Below are 18,612 nucleotides of genomic sequence, written 5' to 3' on the forward strand. Positions count from 1 at the left end.
TCCGGGTCGCGGAGGGGACTCCGACGTGTCCGATAGCAAGACCGCGACTGCGCGGTGGCAACCACGGTGGGCGGGGACGGGGAGGACCGCATGCGCGCAGCATCTAGACCGCCACCGTGTAGCACCTCCCTGGGGCTACGAGTGCGAGTCATGGCGCGGCCGGCATGATCTCTAGAAGCTCGATATCCCCGGCTGTGCCGTTCTTGGGACCCCGACGCTCCATGTGTGCGATGGGCGGCCTTTGCCCGCCAGCCTCCCGCTGTTTAGTCCGCCCCTTTGGCTCATGGTGGTGGTTCGGGCGGGGCACCGAATCGGAGTTGTCCATATCAGAGGGTCCAAGTCAGAGGGTCCCGCCCTAACCTCTGGCGATCCATCTTCTCAGCGGCGGCGTGTCGTCCCTGTTGCCCCGGATTGAGCCTTATGGCGCCTGGTTGGTTGCCGCTGGCAGCGCACACGCGTGCCATGACGTGCCATAAAAAGGGCCGCACGGAGAGGGCCTGCGAGTAGGAGGCCTGGCAGCTCGTGTTGCGCCTCGACTTCGACTCTGTCCGGCACTTTGAGGCTCCTGATAACCGTCTTTCTCTTTTGCTAAAGCTTCCCAGCTCCACATCCACTTGAGTGTCACCCTTTGTCAACATGGTTGCAAGACTCGCGGGCAAGAACGCCATTGTCACCGGCGCCGCTGGGTAAGGGCCCCTTGCCGAATCCACGTTTTGAGTTGTTTGCTGGCGAACCCTGCGCCCTGCCGGTCACATCTCACAGCCTGTGACAATGAGACTAACTTTGAGTCGTCTCTTCTTGCAGCGGCGTCGGCTTGGAGACAGCGATCCTTATGCTCCAGGAAGGCGCTTCCGTCCTGCTGACCGACGTCAACGAGGCGGCCCTTCAGAAGGCTCTGGCTAAGGTCCAGGAGCTAGTGCCTAAGCACGATGGGCAGGTCGCCACCCGTGTCGTCGACGTGTCCAATGAGGCCGATGTTGAGGCTGCGGTAGCAGCCGTTGACGGCTGGGGCGGTGTGGACGTCATGTTCAACAACGCTGGCATCATGCATCCCAAGGATGGTGACGCCGAGGAGTGCCCGGACAACATCTGGGACCTGACCATGAATATCAATGTCAAGGGCGTCTGGTACGGATCCAAGCATGCCGTCCGCTCGCTGCGCAAGCACAAGAAGACCAAGGGCAGCATCATCAACACCGCCAGCAAGGGCGCAGTCCTTGCACTCACTCGTGAGCTGGCAGTCGTACACGCGCGGGAGGGCTACCGCTTCAACTCACTATGCCCAGCACCTCTCAAGTATGTTGTTATGATCTTTCAGCAGTCTCGGCCTTGCTTTTTCGCTCTACGTTCGCAACCGGTGACTGACATGTCCCTATGTAGCACTCCCATGCTGCAGGAATTCCTCGGTGACGACCAGGCCAAGCGGTTCAGGCGGGAGGTGCACTTTCCCAGCGGCCGCTTTGGCGAGGCGATTGAACAGGCCTGGGCGGCAGTCTTCCTGGCCTCGGACGAGAGCAGCTTCGTAAACGCTACCGATTTTGTCGTCGATGGAGGCTTGACCAAGGCCTACGTGACGCCAGAAGGCCCAGCCATCGCAGCCCCGAAAAATCAAGGCCGATGAATGCCACAGGGAAGAGGTGACAGCCAGGAGGCCATGACGAGTAAAGCTGGGCCGGAAGCAGAAGCATATAACAGCGAAATCGTAGTTTTGTTGTTGTTGTAGTCAAGAGCAGCAAATTTTATAGCTGAATCTTTCGCATGAAAGGGTCATGTTACCAGGCCGAAAGCGGCGGATGGCACATGTGATAAAGGCGGGCGTTGCACCCTGGGCCTTGCAAGATACCCAACGTGCAACAGGCCCAAGAAACTCCACCATGGGCCGTGTGTTTGAACTCATTTGAAGATTTGGGCACGAGTATTTCGACCTTCCGTGCTTCCAGATATATCAAGCTTATCACTTTGTTACTACAAATGCCCCGCCAAACAACCACTCTGGGTGACGCGTGCAGCATAGATGCACTCCCTTTACGATGGGCTTCTCTATACATGAGTTCAACTTCAGGAGTGCACCATGGAGTATTAAGAACCAGGAATAACAGCAGGAGTCCGGCATCACAAGTCTCTGGTGCCCTACACGAGTGTATGTAAGACTACCACAAGACAAGCATAATACCCGTTATCCACACAGCTGGCCCCAGCCAGTCCCACTGATTCGTAACCACGCAGCGTACTCAATGTCATACAGGAGATCCACCACTACCACACGTATCTGAAATGGATGTTCTCAAAGTCCGTCAGATCCTGGAAATCAGTGTCGGCGTGCACTCTCTGGTCACTGGCCGTGTCGTCCACCTTGTCGCGTCTGCGATTCTCGCGCCAGCAATAAAGCATGTACAGCATCATGGTCACGATGCTGAGAGCGTACGCCACGAGCATGGCACCCATCCCGAGCGGGTACAACGGGGCCTGAGCAGACTTGAAGAATTGTGGTCCAATGATGTTGCTGACACAGTAGGCGCCGAACACGACGGCGTTGAGTGTAACCTTCTTCGTGTGGCCGGCTGTGTTGGCGCTGTTCATGCCGAGAGCAACTACCTGGTTTGTCAGCATGATTTCCCGTGACAAGCAGGTCGCGCGTTGATGGTAAGGACGGAGGAAAAAGACTTACCAATGTAGGGTCCGAGGTAGAAGTATGACCAGTACAAAGCCAGGAGACGGCTAGTGTAGCTGTCGAGTGGCAACGTGTAAAGCAGCACGGTAGCGATCATGCCAACCATCAGGCCGCCAATGACAAAGGCACCGCGAAGCTGCATGTTCGTGAACCGTTTAGCGCAGTAGTAGACGCCAAAATTGCACACGTAGCTGCTGAGGGTCTGGATGACGCCAGTCGGCATCATGAGGAGGGTGGACCGCTGGCTCGAGAATCCTAATCCGTTGATGATGAGCGGGGCGAAGTTGGTCAGGCCGCCGTTGGGGATGGAGACCCAGATGTTGAAGAAGAACATGAGCCAGGTCTTCGGGTCCTTGAATACCTCCCACAGCTGAGTGCGGCTGAACGTCTTGTTTTCGATGCCGGTTTGGTCCGCTCGCATGCGCTCAATGGCCACGAAACGCTCGCGCTCCGTGATGAACTTTGCTTTGACGGGGTTGTCGGGCAGGAAAATACCGACCACGACGCCATAGAGGATGGACACGCCACCCGTGATCCAGAAGAAGCTGCGCCAGCCGTACTCTCGAGGTAGGAAGCCTACCGCCCAGCCACAGGTGCCAGTGATGAGCGTTGCAAGGCCTGTATAGAACAAGCCGGCGCGGATCGGCTGTTCCTCGCGGGTATACCACATTGTCATGATGATGAAGTTGCCAGGTGCTACGGGTGCCTCGAGCGCACCGAGGAGGACTCGTGTGATGATCATTGGGATGAAACTGTGGGCAAAGCCGGCGCCGATGAGGACAAAACCCCAGATGGTCATGACGGCGCACATTGACTTTGCTATAGGCAGTCGCTGCAGGATCTGCGCCGAGGGGAAGCACCACAGGAGATAGCCGAACTGAGAGCAGCCGAGTGCCGCGAATTGTCAGCTGGCACAACTCTTGTATACGCAATTCAATCACGTTCACGGTAGCCCACCACTTACGTAGAATGCGGACCCTACCCAAGCATACTCCTCACCCTTGAGGTCGAGGTCCTCACGGAAGCCATATAGGGCCGCTGTCGATGGCGTGATCTTGTCCATCGCCGGCAGCACGATGTTGAGCCATAGGATCGGGATCAGGCGTAGATCCAGCTTCCAGCGCAGCTTGACCTCTTCCTCTCGGTCGTAGTCGGGCTCGTTGGAAAACTGGTCGGCCAATGCCGCTGCGATGTCTGCTCCGCCGCCCACATTCGCGCCCTTACGGGCTCGCAGATGATCGCCATCGCTGGCAGAGATGGGCATATCTGTGTTGAAGCCGGCTTGCTTCGTATCCGACATCTGGACGCTGGCAATCTCCGTTGTCTGCGTTTGGCGTCTTGGTTACACGGCCTTTCGATTGTGGATTGTTGCGTGACCAGTGGATGGTGCGGACCGTGTTGATTGGGGGTCCCAGAAATCCGGGAATTGGTCAACAGTCCTATAAAGCAATAGCAAGGCAGCACGCCGCAGGTGCTTGCTCGTGCGCGCGTTCCTATCTAGGGCCCCTTGCAGGTGTAACTACTGCGCAGCCACAAGATAGTGCTCGTTATCCGATCAATCAACTGCCTGTGGTGTTTTGGGAGGCGAAGCACGGTGCTGGGCGGGTTATCGGCGCTTGAGGTCCGACTCTGGGGGGCCCTGGCCCGGGCCGGACAAAAGTGCGACCCTCGGTCCTTGCAACGTGGATAAGATAAGCGGTCCCCGTCATCGGCTTCCCGGCTAGCGGGACCACGCGGAACATCCAGGCCGAGTGTCTGATGGTGCTGCTGCTCACTTGGCAGTGGAGCAGGTGAGGGAGCTCTACCTCGTAAGGACGAGACATCGACGTCGGGCTTTAAGACACCGTACCTGTATTCCGACACCCCCCCAATTCCGACATTTGCACCAAAATGAAGCCTCCTTAACTATGTGATTTCTTCAACGGCCATTCGTGCATCCAGAACAAGTTGAAAAACACCGAATAAATTACAGTCGCTACTAACCATATCCCTTAATATCGAGCGCAAGTCTGATTTTATTCATCTATTTTTGTTTAATTACTAGTAAATTGTAAAGGAAGTGCTAAAATCGCATAGTTAAGCTATGTTCTAGCTTTGAAAACTCGGTGGAGCTCTAAATCCCAATGGATTCTGATCAAATTTTAACTATGGAAGGATAGTTCAATTTTCTTCCAGGTATAAACTTCTTTGAGGCTCAGATACATACGTGGAAGAGTTATTGCCATTTCAAATAGCTAAGTTTTGGTGCGAACGGGGTGTCGGAATTTGGGGGGTGTCGGGATACAGGTACGCTGTCTTATCAAACTTGGTCTATCCTGCCCCTGTTCTATCATTTTATCCTGACGAGAACAGGCCCGCTACGGCCTCGAGCTATCTGCCAAAATAGCATGAGAGAGCAGCTTGTGAGTGACGGAGCCGGAATTGTGAAAACCAGGCAAAACCTATTCAAGTAGGCTATCTGTTGGCCTCGGCAAGTGATTCTGATGATCACGTATGCAAGGCAGCTCTGGGACACAAGGAAGGCCAGATACTTTGATTGATCCTATCATGGCCTATGATATGGTGGGGCCCTGTACTACGCTTTGAAAGGCGATAGCTAGCCTCTGGATGCCCTCGTCGATCTCGTCTTCGCCGTGCCAGGCCCAGCACAGCCTGGCACCTTGCCCGAAGGTCTGTTTCGCCCTGATCAGGCCATCGGCGTCTCCCCGGACAGTCATCAGGTCTCCATGAGCGATCCGTAAGCCAAGGTGTGATAAAGCATATTCGGCGACCTTGGAAACGGGCGGCGAGTCCTTGGGAAACCTCAGAAACAAGAAAAAGCCGCCCACAACAGGCAGATGACCATCCCCTCTGTCCTCTTCACACGTACCGAGTGGGGCCACAGTTATCCCAAGGGGGTACAAGTGAGTTTTAATGGACTCCATCATGGCGTAATAGCGTTGCTGATACACGGGGATCAACGCCTGATAGATGTGTTGCTCAAGCGCGCCAGACTGCAGCAGATGTCCGACGAACATGGACGACAAGTGGCCCTGAGAGCCACCCGAGACGACTGCTCCGAACTTACAGAGGTCTGCACTAAGCAGTGGTGAGCCTTCTACCCAGCCGACCCTCACACCGGGGGCAACAATCTTGGAGAATGAGCCATTGCTCACGGCATTGCCCCACGGAGACCCGCCAGGCAGAGCACGGTCGATGTCCACGAGCCGTGGCGGCGGAGGCGGCAGCTGTTTATCGTCGACACTGCCATTGCCCTTGGCCTCGCTGGCAGGCCACCGCAGCCAGTCGTAGACATCGTCGGAGATGATGCAAGCGTCAAACTCGCGTGCCAGACGCACCAGCTGCTCACGTCTCCTAAGCGACATGATCTTGCCACTGGGATTGCTGAAGGTCGGGACGACATATATAATATGGCGGAAGACTTTGGCCTTGGAACTAGGTGGCTTCTGAGCACCTGTTGCTTGCGCTTGGGCCTCGACACCTTGAATGGAACGTCTCAGAAAGTCGATGTCTATCCCCTCATTATCTTCGGGGACACCTCTCAGGCGGCCCTCGAACCCAGCATCGTTGAAAGATGCACAAGCCAAGAAGTAGGTGGGCTCCACCATCCATATAGTTCGGGTGTACGTAGGGCTGGTGAATCTGGACAGGAGCATACCCAGTGCTGCTGAAGCGCCGTTGGTCACGAAGAGGCGCGCCGGGTTGATTTGGCCAGCTCTGGGCTGATAGAAGTCGCTTAGCCAGGACGCAATGCGTGACCTGAGTGACACATGGCCAGGATCGGGTCCGTACACGAGGCTCTCGGCAGCGCTCTCGCTATCGAGAAGAACAGCCTGTGTTGCCTCGGCCAAAGCGTTGGTTGGAAAGAGAGACGGAGTCGGCCATCTAGATTGCACGCATAACACGCGCCACGGAATTAGTCTCGAGCTGCGTGACGGGGGGGACAGAGAGTCAATGGGGCAGGCTATCTTACCCAAGCTGGAGATTGATGGGCTTCTGATCTGGTTCGGTCGATCCCATGTTTGAATTGTTGTTACTTAACAAAGCCTTCTCGGCTGAGAAGTGTGCAAGTGTTTCGAAGTTCAAGCCAAGCGCCCACTACATAGGAAAGCGTCGCCGAGTTTTTGTTGTCTTCGATCAGAACAACGGCTCACCATTGGGTGGAGGCATATGCGCAATCAGGCTAGCAGCAAGCCCAGCCTGAGAAACACAGCATTGCTGGAATATGCTACTTCACTCGAGCAGCGAAGCGCAAGCAAAGCACGCGCTCGCCGATCCTGGCTACGCGGATGTCCGATGCCCGGTGCCGGAGCCCCACTGTGGGCGGCCAAGAGTCCGACGGGCAGGCATCTACGGTGCCCGCTATCACAGGAGACCCGATTTTGGTTAGGAGCCGAGAGATAAGTCGACAGGCTGGCCGTGGTGCTTATCCAAGTATTTGGCGCCTCCTTATCTATCGGATGATACGGTACAACTGCAACACTGTGCTGGCACGCTGAACCACCAAATCCGAGGCCCCTTGACTCGACGCATTTTGGCTGCTCGTCTGCACAGCTTCGTCCAAGCCTTAGTTCCATGAATGTGGGGGGCCCGGGACGAGCAGGCCGGCTCCCCGCCCCCAGGCCACGAAGGAGTGCGGGAAGTCTGAAGAGCACTTCCGTTCCCCCTGGACTGCCGAGACGCAAGACGCAACCAGTGGAGGAGCCCGGACAGGCACCCGTCCAGTCCAACAGGTCAGCTCGAACCCAGCCTTGGTGAAGACGACAGGGTTCCCCATCTTGCCACGCTCGCAATCTTGTGCTAGTCCCTCACGTCTCTTGGGCCAGCGAAAGCGGCCCCATTTTCAGTTCCCTAAGCATTGAAGATAGTGTAGAAACTCGTCTTTGCGGAGCTTGGACTTTGTTTCGAGTGGCTCCCGATACACGGCGAGGTTCGACTTCCAGAAACAGCAGGGCCGCTTGCTTCTGGTGGGTCCTACAGGAATCCATCCCGCTTCCATCCCTCTCCTGCCATCAACGGTCCGGCACTGGCAGCTACGTGGGAAGGATCCCATTCGAGACATCATTCTTAACACTTGTCCGTCTTCGAACTCCGCGCCGTCGCCCGTGCCACTCCTCGAACCCGAGAGACGGAGCGGACAGAAGGCCGACGATGACGACACCTGGCGAGCGCAAGCAGCCGCGTCAGGTAGCCTGCGTCCGCTGCCGCCGCCGCAAGAAACGCTGCGACCATGCAGTGCCCACCTGTGGGGAGTGCAGGCGGACTGGAACCGAGTGTGTCCAGTTCGGGGCTCGGCGAGACGGGGCTTTTGCCACAGTGCCCATCGGTTACCTGCGCCAGCTCGAAGTTGAGGTTGCCGCCAAAGACCGTAGAATGTCTGGAACGGCAGCTTCTCAGGGCACCTCAGACGGCGGCAGTGGGCGCAATATCATCTCTCCGTGGGCGCCGCAGCAGGACGTCGCCGAGGAGGAGGAGGAAGTTGAAGAGGAGGAGGAAGACGCGGATGGCGGCGCCCTGGCGGAGTCGTCGCCAGCGCTGGATCTTGCCCAGTCGATGCATGCTGCCGCCTCGCACTCGCCTTCACTCACGACCTCGTCCCCGACGCAGAGCCACAGACGTGAAGGTCATGGGTTTCAAGGGCGCATGCTGGCTCATGGCAGTGGCAGGCCGCTGCTACGGCCACTCAGTGACATTGTCATCTCTGTCGGCGAAGACTGGATGGATCACTATGCCGACGTCTACTTCCAGCACATCCAGCCTCAGTGGTCGTTCTTGGAGGCATCGTCGTGGCGAGCGGCCTATGTGGCCTGGAAGCGCGACCCTGACAACGTCGAGTCGGCAGACATCTTCGTCCTGCTGCTGGCGCTCGCCATCAGCGCTCTGGCCTGCAGCTCATTCCGCGCCGACTGTCAGCATTCACTACATGCAAATACGCTCTATACCAGTGCAGTCCGAGGCCACTTCGTTCGTGTGTCGGAGAACCCTTCGGCGCTTGTGCGGACGCAGGCCTCGCTGCTCATGCTTCTCTACGCATTCCACAATCCTTCGCCCAGTGCGATCCCGGGCGACATGATGCTCGTGCTCACCAACTGCGCAAGCCTGGCAAACGAAACCAGCATCCCCGAGGCAAGCGGCGCGAGTGGCCGTGTTCAGCACGGCTTGAACTCAAACTACGAACACATGCGACGGCTCACAATCATGAGCTCTCACATACTCAACGAAGTTGTCTCCTCAGCGTGGACGTTTGACCGCTTCTATGTCTTTGAGTTTCTGGACGACACAGTAAGTGATGGCATTCCGGCAGGTCAACTGGGAGACAAGGAGCTAATAAGTCGTCGTGCATATGCATGCAGTTGTTCTAGTATGTGTCACGTATGACGCTTAACCGGCGTGAGTACGGCTTCTTTGAGCACCTTTTCCGACTGCGATGCATCCAGTCCCGGATCCGACACAACAGCACCAAGCTTGGGCAGCTCGACCAGAGTGATCCGTTCCGCAAGGTCTCACGCTCGCGACTCAAGGATGAGCTGCACCGCTGGAAGTCCAGCATCCCCATGGTCGCCAGTGCCAGTCCACGCGACAGTGACCCTGTGTACCACAATCCGGTTTCGCTGTCAAAGCTCTACGACTACAGCCTGTCGATTCTGATGCAAGAACAACCTTACCTCATGGGTGCCGGCGACATAGGGCAGCTCGTTGAGAGCTGGAGCGAAACGTGCCGCACCTTCCGCATCTCGCAGGAGAGCGACACCCTCATGTACTGGACTTGGTCATCGGTGGGTGTTTTCACTACTTCTTTGTGGCGAAAGCCACAGCTTCTCCAACAGATCTCCCATCGTTGATACATACATATAGACTAACGTGCCCCTAGCTTGTGTATCAGTTCCGCCTGGGCATTATGCTCCTGTGCTGCTACTTCATAACCGTGCCCATGATGCGAACCCCCGTGTTTTACATGCCTGAGACACTCCTTGGCGTCAAAAGCTGCCAGCGCAACCTGATGGGCTTCTCGGCCAGGTGGCCAGGTGCAGCCATCTTCTTGCAAGCGTACCAACTCCTGATTGAGGCAATGTTTGACGTGGCCACGCTGGACCAGGTCTGCAGCGATATTGGCGTTGCCGGCGGCACCGGCGCGGCCGCAGTTCTCGATGCTGCGCCGCCGGTGCTGCCTACGGCAACAACAACATCGGCTCCGACAGCGCGGCACGGTGCGTATCTGCTCACAGGGGATCGCAAGGCCACCATGGAGCGGGTTCTGGACGAGCTGCGCATGCAGCATGTCCACGAGGCCGTCATCGTCCTCATCAGCGAAATGGTCTACAAACCGCGCGCCGAGGACGTCGACTACGACAAGATCCAGTTCGCGCCTGACATGTCTCTCAACGGCGTCGATCTGTTCAGCTTCTGATTCAAAAAGGTCATCGCACTCAATATTGGCTGTGGTGTTGCTGCCGAATTTCGGACTCGGCGTGAAAGGGAGACTTGTGAAGAAAGACAATCTAGTATTGATCCAGAAGTATCTTGCTCTTGATAACACAGAGGAATGATAGTGCCACAGTATCCTGATTTGCGCCCCCAAGTCCTTCCACCTGCCTCACCCCTTGGCCATTAGCGAGCCGCCGCTTCTAACTTGTGGCTCACTCGCGCGCCGGGTGGCAGCGGAGTTCTGTTCTAGTAGAGCATGTTCTGAAGAAAGTGGCGTTAGTATGCGAACCGACGGAGGACCACTTGTGGCGGCCACAGGGCCCTCGCGGGCGAGTGCTTACAAAGCTGATCTTGTACTCGGAAATTTTTTGCATTCCATCTTCCTTCACATAGCTCTGCTCGGCCGACCAGGTGCCCTGCTGCTCCTTGCCTGTTGATCGCTGGTAGGTTGTGACGCCCTCGATCTTGAGCGTCAATGGGGAGGCCTGCAGCACCGACACCTTCTTGACGTCGTGGACGCGCGAGTCGGTGTTGTTCCAGCTGTCGGCCATGTAATCTCGCAGAGCTATTTGCCCACTTGTCAGCAAGCTCGATCGAATCACAAGGACCGTCTCTTTGTTTGGCAAGACTCGGCACCACAGCGAGCAGGACCTACCGGGAACGCCGACTGGTTGGAAATCGCCCTTGATCAGCTTGCCTTCCTTGCTGAACGAGCCAGCCCAGGCATCCACGGCCTCCTTGCGGTCCGCAGCTTCGTAGAGGAAGTCAATTCCGCGCTTAATCTCGGGCGAGATGGCCTGCGCGTCGTACTCGTAGTCAAGGATGGCCATGATGCTCTGCAATGCTGCTTCGGGCTGAGTTTGGATATTGTTGTTCGAACGTGGAAGAGCTGGACTGTGAAGAGCGGATGCAGATGTGTAGGAAGAGAAAACGAGTCGTCTTTGTACATATATAATGGGAAACAAGACCAGTTTGAGGATGAGAAAGAGCGAAGTGCACACAGATCGTCGGCACACTCGGCGGAGAGAGAGCGCTGGCTGTGGGTCTCCAGCACTTGCCTCTCGGAAACCTCCATCGACTCCAACTGAGCTTGACTCCGTTCCCCGGACCGTGGTGGCGTCAATGGGTTCAGACGACCGCGTCGCACAAAAGTCCGCTGATAAGTCCGCGCTGGTGGAGGCGTGAGATGATGCGTGGGCATGGCTAGGAGCCGATAGCAGATGTGGGGAAGGTGGGCACGCTTCGTACAGACCAGCTACGTCGTTATCGGGCACCACCAGCCGACGACAACATATCTGGGTGTGAGGGCGGCGGTTCTCAATGGAGAGTCCAAGGTCGAGAATACTCTTGGCGTGCCCCTTAGCGTGGACTCCCCCCGTATTCGACGTTTCCATGCCCTCTGAGCACGCCGCCAGGTATATATCTTGGCCGGAATTCTCGCAATGTCCCCTGTTATCAGTCGTTCATTGGGGTCCGGCTTGCATTCATTCCTCCAACACCTTTCGGCACTCCTGCACTCTCCGCTGCTTGTACCATAAGGTTCTGCTTTGGCACTCTGACCATGAACGCGACGGCTAGAGACACGATGGCCAAGGGAGAGAGCCATATCGAGGTGGACCCGCGCTCGGGCGATCCTGCAACAGTGGATGTCCCCGAAAAGGCCCCCATCGCACTCGAGGAGGAGCCAGCCGCTGCCTACCTCCGCGTGCACAGCGAGTGGGCCGACTACGAGCCATCAGAGGCTGGAGCGGTACTCCGCAAGATCGACTGGCGCCTCATGCCGCTCATCATCGGCACCATCACCATTGCAGCGGTTGATGTATGGCCTTCCCCCATTCGTGGAACGACAGCCTGTGCTTGATGACAGCAGAGGCAGCCGTGCTGACGATGTACTAGAAAATCCTCATCTCCAATGCCGCACTGTACGGCATGACGACGGACACGCATCTGGTCGGCCAGCAATACAGTTGGGGTGAGTCACTGCCACAACCACGACAACCATCGGTACATGTTGCACGGAGCAGAATACCCAGAGACTGACTCCTTTCTTCCACCAGTCGGCTCGATCTTCTATTTCGGCTGGCTTATCGCGGAATACCCCGGCAGCGTCGTCCTGCAGAAGTCCCGGTGGGCAAGACTGTCGGGGCTGCCGTTGTTGTCTGGGGTATTCTCGTGATGTGTCTTGGCGCCGCTCAGAACGCGGCGGGCCTCATGGTGCTTCGTTTTCTTATGGGTGTCTTCGAAGCGCCTCTGTTTCCAGCTGTCACCATCCTGAATACCATGTGGTATAAGAAGCAGGAGCAGCCAGTCCGCATGGCTATCACCTTCATGGCTTTTTCCAGTGTAGGACTCCGCTTCTTCTGTAGGAGCAGACGTCGGCCGTATCTCCCGCTAACAAGTACGTAGCTGGTCACTGGTGTCGTCTCATATGGCATCGGTAATGCTCAGACCGCCATCGCTTCCTGGAGGCTGCTATTCCTGGTAGTCGGAGGATTCACTCTCCTCTGGGGAGTAGTGCTGCTCCTTTGGCTGCCTGACTCGCCGCTGAAGGACAACTTTCTCAAGGGCAAGGACAAATTTATCGCGCTTGACAGAGTGCGCGAAAACATGACTGGGGTGGACAATCAGGTGAGCAGCCATTTGTCCAGTGAAGGAGTGGAGTGGTGTTGCCGTCGACTCCCATTGTTCCACCCACAAACTCTGACTTCGGCTAACTGTCCTTCGCCACAATTAGGAACTCAAGTGGTACCAAGTCCGGGAAGCGTTCACGGACTACAAGACGTACCTTCTCTTCGTGTTCTTTCTATGCATGAATGTCCCCACTGGAGGACTTGTTACCTTTGCGGCGCAGATTGTGTCCGGCCTAGGTTACGGCAAGCTCGAGACTACGCTCCTGGGCATGCCTACTGGTATGGTGCAGAGCTTCGCGGGACTCATGGTCGCTATTCCCCAGAGATGGCTGAAAAACAAGCGTTGCATCTCCGCGGCGCTCTGCTGTCTTGTCCCGCTGGCCTGTTCTATTCTTATCAGAAGTAAGTCATTAGCCAGCCGAATCATGCTCCTGGGAGCGCCAGAAACCGCTCTGTAGCTAACTCGCGCGACCAGTGCTTTCGAGCGGGAACAAGGTTGGCCGCCTCCTTGCTTACTACTTCTTTTACTTTTTCTGGGGTCCTTATGCCACTGGTAAGTTTGTTGACTTCACGGGATCCCTCCATTCCTCCATATGCCATCCGCGTGGCACTAACAAAGTCTTTTTCTTTTCTTAGTTCTTTCGTTGCCCATGGCGAACGTATCCGGCCACACCAAGAAGCTCACGATCAATGCAACCGTCTTCCTGGCCTACTGTATTGCCAACATCATCGGCCCTCAGGTTTTCATTGCCGCCGAGGCACCGAACTATACAACCGGCTACAACGCTATTCTGGGCTTCGAAATCGTTGCTATTGCCAGTCTGGCAGCATATGCTATTGGCTGCCGTATTGAGAATAACCGTCGTGACGAGGCTGACGGGAGTGGCGTGTCTGTTTCGATGGAGGAGCAGCTAGGGGATTTGACCGACTACTAGAAGAAGGGGTTTCGTTACGTATATTGAGGTCTGCGGGCCTCCTTTCGTGGTTCGTGTATCGAGCCGCAGCTGTCATTTGACACTATCTATAACACGCTCGCCTGCTTTATTGATGGGAGTCTTAGGTAGCAGCCTCTGTAGGATGCTTTGGCCCTATCGCTCGCCTTAGAAAGAGGCGGCATCCTATCACCACATGCTACGGCCCATCGTGTATCACGACCCAATAAACATGCCCTCTGAGATCCCATTGCTGTCACACAAGCCTCTAAAGATACTGCCCTGCTTCCATAGATGCAAAGGCGACCCCAGCTCGACGATTGCACCCTTGTCCATGACACAGACCCTGTCGTATCGGATCACGGTGCGGAGCCGGTGTGCGATGGCGACGAGAGTCTTGCCACGGAGCCCCGTCGCGAGAGTCTCCTGCACTTTCGCGACCGTCTCCGGGTCGACACTGCTGGTGCCCTCGTCGACCAGCACTATCTTGGTCTCGCGCAGAAGAGCTCTAGCCAGCGCGATGAGCTGCCGCTGTCCGACCGAGAAGTTGAGCCCCTCGGCCTCTACGGGGGCGTCGAGCGTCACTAGAGACTCGTTGCTTCCCATCTCCTCATTTATGCGCTCGCGATCGCCTCCCTGGGACCCCTGCTGCTGAGGCATCGGGTTGAGGTGCGCACGACGGAGAGCAGCCCAGAGTTCCAAGTCGGTGTGCTTGTTGAAAGGGTCAATGTTACTCCTGACCGTGCCGTGGAAGAGTGTCGGGTCTTGCGGGATAATGGCTAGCGAGGAGCGTAGCTGGTGGAGCCCGAGCTTGCTAATGTCGATGCCGTCGATGGTGATACTGCCGCCAGCGATCTCAGTCAGGCGAAAGAGCGTGGACAAGATTGTGCTCTTCCCTGCCCCGGTGCGACCGACAATACCGATACTCTCTCCGGCCCGAATCTGCAACGAGAACCCATTAATCACCAGTGGAAGGCCTGGTCGGTAGCGCATCTGCACATCTTTGTACTCGATCGCACCGTGCTCCGGCCATGATGGTCGAACGGGCTCTCCGTCCAGTGGCGCCTCTTGCTCCAGGGAGTTTGTGTATTCAAGCAGGCGCTCCGTGTTGCTCATGGCATTGTTAAGCTCAATCAGATACTTCACGACCGTCTGCATGATGCCCACCATGGCGATGCTGTAAGTCAAGAGCAAGCTGGAGATGCTGGGCGAGACTGGGAGCGACTTGGTAATGATCAGCATTCCGGTTACGAATGACAGGACAATACCAATGTTGTCCAGACGAACAGATAGCCAGTTGTGGCTGGCGAAGGATAAGTAGTAGGCACTGTCCATGTCGTCGATAGCCTCGTGCACGCGTTGAATGAAGTAAGACTCTTGAGCGTAGGCACGGATACATGATGCCCCTACAAGCGCTTCGTTGAACCGGGCAAAGACTATGCCGTCGAGGACAAGCTGGTGCCTCCGGATCTCTCGTGCGCTGGAACGGTAATACGATATGCACCACCACACGGCCAAGCCATCCATGATCACCGCGATTACAAACTGATTTCTCATCAGCCAATGCTTGCAAACCTCCTTGCAGTAGGGGATTGTGGTGGTCCTTGCTTACATAGTAGAAATATGCCACAATCAAGGCATATGAGCCGATGAGGCTGCCCCCGTTGATGAGCAGCTGCTGGACAGCCACTACAAGGTTGTTGTCTAGCGCGTCGATGTCTCTGGTGAAGCGATAGATCATTCGCCCCAATGGTGTGACATCGTACAAGGCAATTGGGGCGCGCAATGTCTGCCACAGCGCTGTGTCGGACATGACCTGACCAGCCTTTATGCAAACCACGCAGGTAATCAAGGAGGATGTAAACAGAAGAACAATCTGCGCCAGGCTGATACCTGCATAGATGCCGATCTGGACGCCTCGGAGTCTAGTTAGCTGCCTAACTCCCTTCACGAGCTGGATGGCGAGATCGACTTACATTCTGAGCCTGCGTCAGTCCGTATCTGTTATCCACCCACCAAGATAGCCACAAGCCACCGATGATGCTGGAGGCACGGAACAAGCATTGTCCGACCAGGACGGGAAGAGCATTCCACAGCGTTCCTGATGAGCGCAGCCATGACATGTATACGGACAGGGAAACGCTGTCCGTGATCTCTGATTCTTCTTGCATCAGCTGACCAAGGCTGCCAAGGACCGTGCTGGGATGCTCATCGTCTTGTGTGGCGGAGCCGCCGTCGTTGGTAGGAGCAGACTCCTCCGCAGCGGTTCCATCATTGTCTGCAACTTGCACGTGACTCGCCGTATGTCCAGCAAAAGCCATAAGGCGCAAGAATTCCGGGTTTCGGGCCACAATGTCGGAGAAGCCGCCGCTGTCCTCGATTCGGCCCTCAACCATCCAAATGACCCCATCACAGCGAGGGAGCAGATGAAGATGATGAGTGGCTAAGAACCCAGTCTTGGACCGCAACAAACCACAGATAGCTTGCTCGAATATGTGCTTACCCACGTTAGCGTCCACGGCAGACAGGGGGTCATCGAGTAGGACGATGTCAGCCTCGGAGTAGATTGCACGGGCAATGCTCACGCGCTGCTTTTGTCCACCAGACAGCGTTATACCTCTCTCGCCAATCTCCGTCATGTCTCCGTGAGGCAGAGTCTCAAAGTCGGGGACCAGAGCACAAGCTGCGACCACGCGCAAGTATAAAGGCTCGTCGAACGACTTGCCGAAGAGGATGTTGTCGCGAACTGTGGCGTTTTGTATCCATGCCTGCTGCGGGCAGTAGGCTTTGCCGGCCGACATGTGCATTTGGCCTCCCGTCTGCCTCATGTCTCCAGCCAGGGCGCTCAACAGTGAACTCTTCCCTGATCCCACTGACCCAATTATGGCGACAAGGTCGCCTCTCTGGTGCTCAATCGTCACATTGCGCAGGGCGAACGGGCTATCAACGCTGTCAGCGCCAACGGGCAGTCCTGCTCCAGTTGATTTTGTCGAAACGTCATTCTCTGCACGTCGCAGGTGGCGTTGTACACCCCATCGACTCCTGACTTGCCAACCTGGCGCGTTGTGCACGTCCGCAACAGACGGTCTGAATTCCCAGGTGAACGACGCTCCATCAATACGTACGGCAAAGGGCAGACGCTGGTCTGTAGCGATGTTTATGTTCACCTCTTCCGCCGACAAGAACTCCTCAATACGTTTGAGAGACTGGAACGCATCAACAACAAGGTTTGCTGATACAGGAATCCAGTTCGCCGGTATTCGGAGCAGATTAAGCATAGCCAGGGACGAGAAGACTGTCGCAGGCTCCAAGGTGCCATATGTACCTGCGAAGACGATAAATGTCGTCATGGTAGCCAGGACTGGTAGGAACTGAGCCAGCCCACCGATCGCGCACCTAATCAGGTGCATGATCCGAACAGCATGACTCTCCTGAGCTCGGATAGCCTTGAGGTGGCCTAGAAAGAAGGTTTCCCAACTGAAGTACTTGACGAACCGGATCGCCTGGAAGACTTCCTGTGTCAGCGTGACGCGCTTGTCGGTGTGTTTGGTAATGCGCGCGCGGCTGGCGATCAGCGGTCTCATGCCGGACGTCACGGCGACAAGGCCCAGCATCAGAACAACGGCTCCAATGGCCGCTGCCCAGCCCAGGTTGAAGATCAAGAGCGCGATGGTGAGAGTGACCTGGTAAACGGAGATCCACGTCAGATGAATCACGGCCGCAGCTTGCTCGATACGCGAAGTGTCGGTCGAGATGAGGTTCATGACGCGGCCATTAGCCCAGCCTTCGGATGATGGTGATTGTGCGGGTGCTTTCTTCTTACCCGCGTGGTCCTTATTGGGAGCATGGCGGACATCTGCTCTGACGCGAACGCAGTCGCTTCCACCTGCCCTGGCTCGGTTGGACAGCTGCAGAGACTTGACAAAGGCTGCTGCAATGATGGTACTTCGAATTTGCCCACCGAGCAGCATGCCTCTGTACTGGAACTGGCTGGCGGCGAGGTTCTGCACCACCTGCATTCCCGATATTCCGAGCACGTACCCAATCCCAGCGCCGAGACCTAGCGAGTTGCCTCCATCATGCCGGGACAGGTAGGCTTGCTGGACCCAGACAATAAGAAAACGCAGGGCAAAAGGTGTCAAGACCTGGAAAGTGGCAACCAGGAACTGGCACAGAGCCGTGAGCCAGAAGTCAGTCTTGAACAGGCTGTATACAGTCCAGAGCAAAGGCTGGCGGCGCCCGGCTAATTGATTCTCGGCCAATGATTGTCGCAGACGCGCTGCGAGGGGCTTGACGAGTCGTGCTTCAGAAACGGTCCAAATGTCGGTTCGCTCAAGACGGCGGATATATCCGGCCTGTAGGATGCGGAGCACGTTAGCTTAGACCCTGCGTCGTGCCAAGCGCCCGGCGCATGCTTGTTTTGACACCAATGCAGAATACGTGCGCTCATGAGCGGACTCAGCCAGGTGAACCATAGCTTGCTCCACGTGCTGGCATCTCGCTCAGCCGAGACAACTCGCTCGGTGGGAATGTCTGGGACGACATTTGGCTGGAGAGCCAGACGTAACCATTTAGGAACCATGGTGCACACTAGTCAACTCCTGGATTGAGTTCGATGGAGTGGATACGCGTTTGCGAGCGAAAGCTGACGGCAAGATTCGTAACTTGCGGAAGGAAAACCATCAGCAGCCGAGATCCAAACTGTGGAGGGAGATGACGGCAACGAAACAACCCTCACAGACCCCAGCAGGCACCCGTTTCGCGCTCGTCGAAAAGACGTGTGCCTGGTGTGGTATAGAAGATTGTGTGGAGCAGGGATCGTGCAACCGGCATCATCACCGTGCAGGAAGAGGCTCGCAGGGTCATGGTCAAGGGCCGCTCTGTAGGCTGCACCATACAGTGGAAGTTGGCCATGCACGTTCAACAACGTACGGTCATCCATTACCTTATCGGT

The 18,612-nt window shown here is 56.3% G+C and overlaps 7 protein-coding genes across 7 annotated transcripts; 3 read left to right on the forward strand and 4 right to left on the reverse strand.

The window, feature by feature from the left end:
* Nucleotides 1-636: 636 nt before the first annotated feature.
* Nucleotides 637-1,621, forward strand: B0I36DRAFT_356968 (short-chain dehydrogenase/reductase; the record flags this gene model as incomplete). The annotated part of the gene is made up of 3 exons (XM_046157724.1): nt 637-686; nt 805-1,296; nt 1,381-1,621. 3 exons carry the CDS (start codon nt 637-639, stop codon nt 1,619-1,621), a joined length of 783 nt encoding a protein of 260 aa, XP_046017610.1.
* Nucleotides 1,622-2,256: 635 nt separating this feature from the next.
* B0I36DRAFT_233252 (putative allantoate permease) lies at nt 2,257-3,935 on the reverse strand (the record flags this gene model as incomplete). Its single annotated transcript, XM_046149220.1, has 3 exons — nt 2,257-2,591; nt 2,669-3,548; nt 3,636-3,935. 3 exons carry the CDS (start codon nt 3,933-3,935, stop codon nt 2,257-2,259), a joined length of 1,515 nt encoding a protein of 504 aa, XP_046017611.1.
* Nucleotides 3,936-5,223: 1,288 nt separating this feature from the next.
* Nucleotides 5,224-6,691, reverse strand: B0I36DRAFT_356970 (pyridoxal phosphate-dependent transferase; the record flags this gene model as incomplete). Its single annotated transcript, XM_046157725.1, has 2 exons — nt 5,224-6,556; nt 6,645-6,691. 2 exons carry the CDS (start codon nt 6,689-6,691, stop codon nt 5,224-5,226), a joined length of 1,380 nt encoding a protein of 459 aa, XP_046017612.1.
* Nucleotides 6,692-7,822: 1,131 nt separating this feature from the next.
* Nucleotides 7,823-10,079, forward strand: B0I36DRAFT_343428 (uncharacterized protein; the record flags this gene model as incomplete). The annotated part of the gene is made up of 4 exons (XM_046156160.1): nt 7,823-7,858; nt 7,955-8,953; nt 9,034-9,447; nt 9,543-10,079. 4 exons carry the CDS (start codon nt 7,823-7,825, stop codon nt 10,077-10,079), a joined length of 1,986 nt encoding a protein of 661 aa, XP_046017613.1.
* Nucleotides 10,080-10,342: 263 nt separating this feature from the next.
* B0I36DRAFT_356972 (uncharacterized protein) lies at nt 10,343-10,926 on the reverse strand (the record flags this gene model as incomplete). The annotated part of the gene is made up of 3 exons (XM_046157726.1): nt 10,343-10,357; nt 10,438-10,661; nt 10,752-10,926. The coding sequence occupies 3 exons, from the start codon at nt 10,924-10,926 to the stop codon at nt 10,343-10,345; spliced, it is 414 nt and encodes a 137-aa protein (XP_046017614.1).
* A 755-nt stretch (nt 10,927-11,681) lies between these two features.
* Nucleotides 11,682-13,661, forward strand: B0I36DRAFT_356973 (major facilitator superfamily domain-containing protein; the record flags this gene model as incomplete). The annotated part of the gene is made up of 7 exons (XM_046157727.1): nt 11,682-11,915; nt 11,993-12,068; nt 12,216-12,439; nt 12,503-12,724; nt 12,831-13,128; nt 13,202-13,279; nt 13,363-13,661. The coding sequence occupies 7 exons, from the start codon at nt 11,682-11,684 to the stop codon at nt 13,659-13,661; spliced, it is 1,431 nt and encodes a 476-aa protein (XP_046017615.1).
* Nucleotides 13,662-13,874: 213 nt separating this feature from the next.
* Nucleotides 13,875-18,240, reverse strand: B0I36DRAFT_235353 (putative oligomycin resistance ATP-dependent permease yor1; the record flags this gene model as incomplete). Its single annotated transcript, XM_046149392.1, has 5 exons — nt 13,875-15,203; nt 15,271-15,567; nt 15,635-16,662; nt 16,714-18,036; nt 18,099-18,240. The coding sequence occupies 5 exons, from the start codon at nt 18,238-18,240 to the stop codon at nt 13,875-13,877; spliced, it is 4,119 nt and encodes a 1,372-aa protein (XP_046017616.1).
* Nucleotides 18,241-18,612: the final 372 nt, after the last annotated feature.

Source organism: Microdochium trichocladiopsis (genome assembly GCF_020744255.1).
Source record: "Microdochium trichocladiopsis strain MPI-CAGE-CH-0230 chromosome Unknown B0I36scaffold_1, whole genome shotgun sequence".
Lineage (NCBI taxonomy): Eukaryota > Fungi > Ascomycota > Sordariomycetes > Xylariales > Microdochiaceae > Microdochium > Microdochium trichocladiopsis.